Consider the following 8,517-nt stretch of genomic DNA (forward strand, 5'->3'; position numbering starts at 1 on the left):
AATGTCTTCTGTTGAACTCATAACATAATAAATAACTAGACATCACTTTTACATTCTTCTGGGATATTGATATTATTAATAACTTTTGTCTTTTTGTTTGGTACTTATAATAATAATAATAATAATAATAACTTTATTGCATCCTTAGAATTACAAATGTTCTATTGGTTTACAGCAATAAATATATAAGTGATTAAAAAAAAAAAAATCAAAGTACGATAACGTAAAAAATAGAAAAAAAAAAGAGTCAAGGTATTATATCCAAAAAAAGCTCATTTCTTAAAATAAATGATTTATGCAAAAATTCCCCTAAAAGTTTTATTATATTTCTGTCATTACTTTTCATTAAATATGTGAATTTTTGCAGGTTGGTAATGATTTCTTTGGGGAATAAAATATTGGAAATAAAATCATTTCTATCTGTTTGATATCGTGGGCAAACTAAAAGAAAGTGTAATTCGTCTTCGATCTCCTGTAATGGGCATTGTTTACAAATTCTATTTTCTAATGGGGTTTTTGGATTGGTATGTCTGCCTTTTTCAATGGCTAGATTGTGACTACTTGTCCTGAATCTAGCCATTGATATTCTTTGATTATTATCCAAAACATTAATGTAATTTTCCAGATTGTAATTAATTTTAAATTTAATGTATGTTCTCAGTTTTGTTTTTTCATTTGTCATATTCTCTCTCCAGTATGTTATGTATTGTTGTTTAATAGTGCTGCTAATTTCCTTAATATTTTGATGTGATAGCTGTGATGTTTTAGAGAGGTCTACATCTTTCAAGATATTATACTTATGACATTTCTTCATTTTCAATTTTCATCTGGGAACATTGCTTACAGATTCCGTTTTTTAAAGGTGTTTTGGGTTGGGTATGCATTTTAACGCGCTACAAAATTTGGCTCAAATCAAGTAACGCAAATGACTAAACAGAAAGCACTGTGAATACAAGACAAGGTCAACTGGTCTGAATACTCACTATAAAGAATTACATAATAGAGTTTGCGTTTACAAGAGCTACAGAGTCTAGCACTGCTGCTTTGTATTTTTGACATGATGACCTATGGTGAACAAAATGACCTTAAGTGTACCTCCGAGCAGAACAATAAAAAACACAAAAGATGTAAAGTCTGCGTCACTTTTTTGTATATCATTATTTCCTGGGATAGTTTGTGACAATGAATTTTTTACTGTATTATATGTATAGAACATTAACCATTGAAAACTAAATGGAAAATGGCTTGAAGACTGTTTAAAGCATATTTTGTAAGAAAAGTAATTCGGTGACCAAACATTTTCATCTGGATTTTGTGAGCAACACTACAGTATAACAAAACATGAAAGCTATCTGAGATACCATATTTCCTCACATTTCAATAAGGTTTGTCTCATCAAAACTTACATGTTGTAGAAGGTAAAATGTAGAGTACCGTACTGTAAAATACTTTATATAAAATATTTATGGATATATTTGGTGGCAAATAGAACTGAATTTATACTTATAAGTACTGACAGTAGACAAGTAGACATGCTGAGGGATGGACAGATTGATGTAAGTAGGGGAACAGATTGATGTAAGTAGGGGAGACGGACGGACAGACTGATGGACAGTCAGACGCACGGAAGGACAGACGCACGGACAGACAGATGGTAAGACAGATTGACTAGTGTATGTAAGATGCCTGTTTGCACTTGAACTCAAACACCATGACTCAAAACAAGTTTCAATAGAATTGGCCTGGCAATTTCAAGTTTTGTACACTGTGAAAGACTTTATTTTAGCTGGAATATATTTTCGCTGAAAAGGCTTTTTTGTGTGCTTTGTATAGAATCTAATTTCACTGATTTTTGATGAGTTGAAGATAAAACATAGGAAAAAAGCTATATTCACTGGATTTTATTTTCACTGAATCATCCCTTCAGCGAAAATGAAGTAACAGTACCATAAAATCCCCATTAATTTACATATGTGTCACTCATAAAATAAATAAATAACTTTTGAATAAGTTATTACAAGTATTAATTGATCCAATTGATTTCAGCGAAACAAAAGTCTACAGGACAAGTGTCGCCATAGCAACATGCATACCAAAAAATCATTATTTTCAGAATTGCTGGAACGGTTTCGTTATTTACGCTAATGGTTATACTTATAGCAAGAAAATAAAAACTGCTTATCTAAAAGCTTGATTGAAATGAAAAACAACAGTTTCTAGTCTGTAGCCACAGACTTGTAGTCTATTTTTTGTTGATTATTTTTGCTTATTATGTAATTTAATGGTAATTTCCCGATTTCTGATTAGTAAAGATTTTGTCTGTCAAATGTAAGTTTGTACCTGTCTAAATGACATGCAGACATGTGACTGGTGATCTTAGTTATTTAATATTTCAAAATTACTCATATTTTAGCATTAACAGCCAAAATACTTGTCAAATGACATTGTGCTGGGATGACACCAGCAAAATATCAGTCTACCTTAAAAGTACATCTTTAATAATAATATAAATAAAGTTGATGTCACAACTTTTTTCAGTCTAGATTATCTCTGAAGGTTTTAGATAACAAATTTTCCTTATACACCATAAACATACCACTACATGTGGATAATTATCAAATTATAATATTGGTTCAGATTGCTGTTTCAGTTTGAATTGTGAAAATGAGTTGTCTCGACAGACAGACAGACAGACGCATTTTTAGCCTGTGTTGTTATCATCACAACCCCTTCACTTAAAATATTTAAAAAAAATAAGGGAATGCCTTTGTTGCACTGAGAGTAGTTGAAGTTTAAAGACATATTTTCGACGTGTGTAAGTTTGTTCCCCCTGCTAAACATTTGGGGCATGGATGCTTATTAACATATTCATAATACTGTCTATATGTGCCTATTTACGCAGATGTCGGACATTACAAAACCCACAGAACAACACAAGAATGACGACATGTACAGACAGTTGTGAATTTGTTTTCAGTCAGCCGTCTAAAACACAAATAGGACAGTTGGGCCTGTTGTTATAAGAGTATTTTTTTCTCAATTTAAGAGTGTATAATGTGGTGTAAGTACGTCTAATTGGGTTAACACCCAAACCCTGAAGACCGTTTCAAATCCCATGTCGCATTAATTTACAGGTGCCCTGGGCAAGTGGTTTTGTCGCGCAACGGGAGCTGAAGTAAACAAGCATTCCGTCGAAAACAGAGCGAGAAAGGACTTTGTTTTGTTACGGATTCGTCACAAAATCGAACTCACCGTTACAGAAAGCCACCAGAACAAGACACAGCATCTGGGTCCGCTCCATTGTTGATGTATGGAACTACGAGTAAACGACAAAATATTACTATGTAATAGTGTAAATGTTCTAAAACAGCGACGTAATGTGCGTCACTGTCGCCATTACTCGGTGAAATGAAAGTAAAATGAACAGCGCCACCACATGGGTATCAACGTTCTTGAAGCTCATTGAGTTACCGCCCAATTGTTGAATTTCTGAGAAAATGGGAGCAATAAAAAGACGATGGATTTTAAAAATGAAAATAGATTTCGAAAACAGAAATGAATTTAAAAAAAAAATCAAAGAAAGCTTAGAAAGAACTCCCGTGTGCTGAGAGTATTGAAGACACATTAAAAACTAATTCAAAATTACTTGTACATGTACATGAGATATTGATGTAAAAGCTGAAAACTAATTATGTAAATTAGGTAACTAATATGAACAGAACAGAACAGAACAGAACAAAAAAATATGTATTATTATGCTAATTAGAGAATTAATATTAATCAAAATTAATCAGGCCTGTCTATTGTCCTAGAGCATTTATGTACCAAATTTTATTCAAATGTGATGATCAGTAATTGAGATATCTGTGTTAATTAATTATGTTAATTAGGTGATTAATAAGCATATTAAATATTTACCAAAAACTAATTGGGTTTCTGCATAGTTCTCTTTAAAAGTTTCATTAAAATCCAATTTGTGGTTCTTTATATATCAGTAGAACATTATGCAAATTAGGTAATTAATATCAAATTAAAACTAATCAGGTATCTGCATAATCCTAGAAGATCTATGTAGCAAGGCAAGGCAGACAAAGGCTCAGCTATTGTGATCATGGATACAGAATTTTATATTTCTGAAAACAATAAACTTTTGGACAACACTAAACATTACAAAAAATTAAAATCAGATCCGACCAACAAAATCAATGAACTTATTAGGGGAGCTATCGAAAATGAACTGGTTGAAAATAATATCACTAAACAACAAAGAGATTTTCTGGTTTGCAACAACCCTAGTCCTGGTAAATTCTATATGCTGCCTAAAATCCACAAAGAGGGGTTGCACTTCAGACCAATCATTTCAACTATTAACCACCCTACCCAAAAGATATCAGAATTTGTTGACCACTATTTACAGCCTTTGGTAACATCCTTGGAATCACATATAAAAGACACTGCACATTTCTTACAAAAACTAAACAACTTAGGTCAGATTCCTAGGGGTAGTCACATGGGCACCTTTGATGTGACTTCCATCTATACAAATATACCCATTAAAGAAGGTATTCTTGCGTGCCAGGAAGCCCTTGACCACAGACCAGTTAAGACTCCTCCTACATCGACCATAATACGTTTCCTCACATTAATTCTCAACAACAATAATTTCACATTTAATGGTAACAACTATTTACAGATATTTGGCACTGCTATGGGCCAAAAAATGACACCGAGTTATGCCAATATCTTTATGGGCAAACTTGAAACTAATCTACTATCACTAGCACCAAGCTTTCCCATTTATTATTCTCGTTTCATAGACGACATTTTCACAAATTTTACCACTAACCAGTCCGATATTAACCAATTTCATCAGTTTATCAATACATTTCATGACACTATTAAATTCACCGTAGAATATTCACAATCAGTCATTTCATTTCTTGATGTTAAAGTTCACATAGACCAGGCAGGCAATATTAATACCGACCTATATAAGAAACCAACGGATACTAACCAATATCTACATTTCATGTCATCACATCCTAGGCACATGAAAACGAGCATTCCATATGGCCTCTCATTGAGAATTTGCCGTATTTGTTCCAAACCTGAGTGGCGGGATACTCGTCTGAACGAATTAACAATGTCGTTCATCAGACGTGGGTATCCCGCTGAGCTGGTTACTATGGAAACTAATCGTGCCAAAACAATACCGAGAGAAGACCTATTGTCATACAAACCTAAACAAAGTGACTCTCGTATACCACTCGTAACTACATTTAATCCAAAACATCCTAATATTAAACAAATCACACACTCTCACTTCCACATTCTGCAAAAGTCGCCACGATGCAAAAATGCCATATCACAACAACCTTTAATTTCATACAGTCGCAGCAAAAATCTCCGGGACATTCTTGTTCACAGCCAACTAAAAAACCCAACTCTCCCACCTGGTTTCACAAAATGCGGCTCTAAGAGGGGTTGCAATGTTTGCAAATTTTCACACAATACTACCAATTTCCATAACACCACAAATAACAAAGTATATACCATAAAGCACCCCATCACTTGCACAACTAGAAATGTCATTTATCTCATCACGTACAAACGATGTAAAAACAATATGTTGGCGAAACAAAGACGGAGCTCAGAACCAGATTTAATAACCACCTACGGACAGTGAGACACAACCAAGACACACCAGTAGCCATGCACTTTAATAAAACCAACCACGACATAGACGATATTTCATTTATTGGCAAAATAAAAATTAACAAAACAGACGACCACCTTAGAAAATAACTTGAGTCTATATGGATAGATAAATTGATTACACAAACACCACTGGGCATTAACATCCGCCAGTGAGGGCGCATTTATCTAACAGCGCCACCTATTACACCTATAAATAGGTTTCCATCTTCTGTATGGGTTATGCCAATTTACATCTCACGGCATCCCAACAGAGGTAAGTCTTTGGAGTATTATTATTATTTTTGTAAATACATTGTACTTGTAATCACGTCATTTTCACTGGACCATTTCAATCACAATCATTTACACATTGTATCTATTTGTTTTACAACAGTTTTCTTGAAGAAGCCCTATTTCTAGGGCGAAACGTTGGAATAAACATCACAGAACTGACCAGGTGTATTGTCGTGACAATCCTTGTGTTATTTGCATATGTAGCAAGTCTCATAGAAATATGATGACTACTACTTGATATATCAAAAGCTGAAAATTAATTAATTATGTAAATTAGGTAATTAATATGTACTCATATTACCCTAAAAACTATCAGGTCTGTGCAGTGTACTATGACATCTATGTACCAAATTTCATTGAAATGTGATGATTACTACTTGAAATATCAAAAGCTGAAAATTAATTAATTATGCTAATTAGGTAATTAATATGTACTCGTATTACCCTAAAAACTATCAGGTCTCTGCAGTGTCCTATGACATCTATGTACCAAATTTCATTGAAATGTGATTACTACTTGAAATATCAAAAGCTGAAAATTAATTAATTATGCAAATTAGGTAATTAATATGTACTGATATTACCCTAAAAACTATCAGGTCTGTGCAGTGTCCTATGACATCTATGTACCAAATTTCATTGAAATGTGATGATTACTACTTGAAATATCAAAAGCTGAAAATTAATTAATTATGCTAATTAGGTAATTAATATGTACTCGTATTACCCTAAAACTATCAGGTCTGTGCAGTGTCCTATGACATCTATGTACCAAATTTCATTGAAATGTGATTACTACTTGAAATGCCAAAAGCTGAAAATTAATTAATTATGCAAATTAGCTAATTAATATATACTGATATTACCCTAAAAACTATCAGGTCTGTGCAGTGTTCTATGTCATCTATGTACCAAATTTCATTGAAATGTGGTTACTACTTGAAATATCAAAAGCTGAAAATTAATTAATTATGCAAATTAGGTAATTAATATGTACTCGTATTACCCTAAAAACTATCAGGTCTGTGCAGTGTCCTATGACATATATGTACCAAATTTCATTGAAATGTGATGATTACTACTTGAAATATCAAAAGCTGAAAATTAATTAATTATGCTAATTAGGTAATTAATATGTACTCGTATTACCCTAAAAACTATCAGGTCTGTGCAGTGTCCTATGACATCTATGTACCAAATTTCATTGAAATGTGATGATTACTACTTGGAATATCAAAAGCTGAAAATTAATTAATTATGCAAATTAGCTAATTAATATATACTGATATTACCCACAAAACCATCAGGTCTGTGCAGTGTCCTATGACGTCTATGTACCAAATTTCATTGAAATGTGATGATTACTACTTGAAATATCAAAAGCTGAAAATTAATTAATTATGCTAATTAGGTAATTAATATGTACTCGTATTACCCTAAAAACTATCAGGTCTGTGCAGTGTCCTATGACGTCTATGTACCAAATTTCATTGAAATGTGATGATTACTACTTGAAATATCAAAAGCTGAAAATTAATTAATTATGCAAATTAGGTAATTAATATGTACTCATATTACCCTAAAAATTATCAGGTCTGTGCAGTGTCCTATGACATTTATGTACCAAGTGTCATTGAAATGTGATGATTACTACTTGGAATATCAAAAGCTGAAAATTAATTAATTATGCAAATTAGGTAATTAATATGTACTCATATTACCCTAAAAACTATCAGGCCTGTGCAGTGTCCTATGACATCTACATGTATGTACCAAATTTCATTGAAATGTGATGATTACTACTTGAAATATCAAAAGCTGAAAATTAATTAATTATGCTAATTAGGTAATTAATATGTACTCGTATTACCCTAAAACTATCAGGTCTGTGCAGTGTCCTATGACATCTATGTACCAAATTTCATTGAAATGTGATGATTACTACTTGGAATATCAAAAGCTGAAAATTAATTAATTATGCTAATTAGGTAATTAATATGTACTCGTATTACCCTAAAAACTATCAGGTCTGTGCAGTGTCCTATGACATCTATGTACCAATGATTATTAAAAAATGATTATAACATAAATATGAATTTTCAAAATGGAAATGAATTGTAAAAATGGTTTTATAAAATGCCATGTTGTGAGCCACCTCAGTTGTTGTACTTAAAATTAAAATTAAAGCAATTTACAGTATACTACTTTACTTTGCATTATCTGACACATCACATGACAGCAATACAAATCTATTCGAATGATACATTTTGTCATTCTGTTATCAAAGATGTCATATGAAAGATAAACAAGCCAATATCCTGTGTAACTGATCAATATTAGCGGAATTATTCACAAATATACACATAAAACAAACAAACAAACAAACAAACAAACAAACAAACAAAAAATAGGAAAAAATACTGAATTTTGATCAAATTCTATATTGAGCAATTTTTGTTGTTTCACCTAATCCAAACACATCAAAAGCACAGAGACGAACAAGTGAGCACACTGTTTCTTTTAAGG

The 8,517-nt window shown here is 32.2% G+C and overlaps 2 protein-coding genes across 3 annotated transcripts in view; one reads left to right on the forward strand and one right to left on the reverse strand.

The window, feature by feature from the left end:
- LOC100378049 (uncharacterized) overlaps positions 1–3,404 on the reverse strand; it is a 63,133-nt gene extending 59,729 nt beyond the window's left edge. For both annotated transcript variants that reach the window (XM_085495213.1, XM_085495212.1), the window contains exon 1: positions 3,253–3,404. In XM_085495213.1, the coding sequence (XP_085351339.1) occupies positions 3,253–3,301 (49 nt within the window). In that variant the 5' untranslated portion in view covers positions 3,302–3,404. The remainder of the gene's footprint in view (positions 1–3,252) is intronic.
- A 15-nt stretch (positions 3,405–3,419) lies between these two features.
- Positions 3,420–6,215, forward strand: LOC102804718 (uncharacterized). The gene is made up of 4 exons (XM_085495421.1): positions 3,420–3,440; positions 4,076–5,269; positions 5,916–5,971; positions 6,092–6,215. The coding sequence occupies exons 1-4, from the start codon at positions 3,420–3,422 to the stop codon at positions 6,213–6,215; spliced, it is 1,395 nt and encodes a 464-aa protein (XP_085351547.1).
- Positions 6,216–8,517: the final 2,302 nt, after the last annotated feature.

This window comes from Saccoglossus kowalevskii, chromosome 21 (genome assembly GCF_978046115.1).
Source record: "Saccoglossus kowalevskii chromosome 21, keSacKowa6.1, whole genome shotgun sequence".
Classification (NCBI taxonomy): domain Eukaryota; kingdom Metazoa; phylum Hemichordata; class Enteropneusta; family Harrimaniidae; genus Saccoglossus; species Saccoglossus kowalevskii.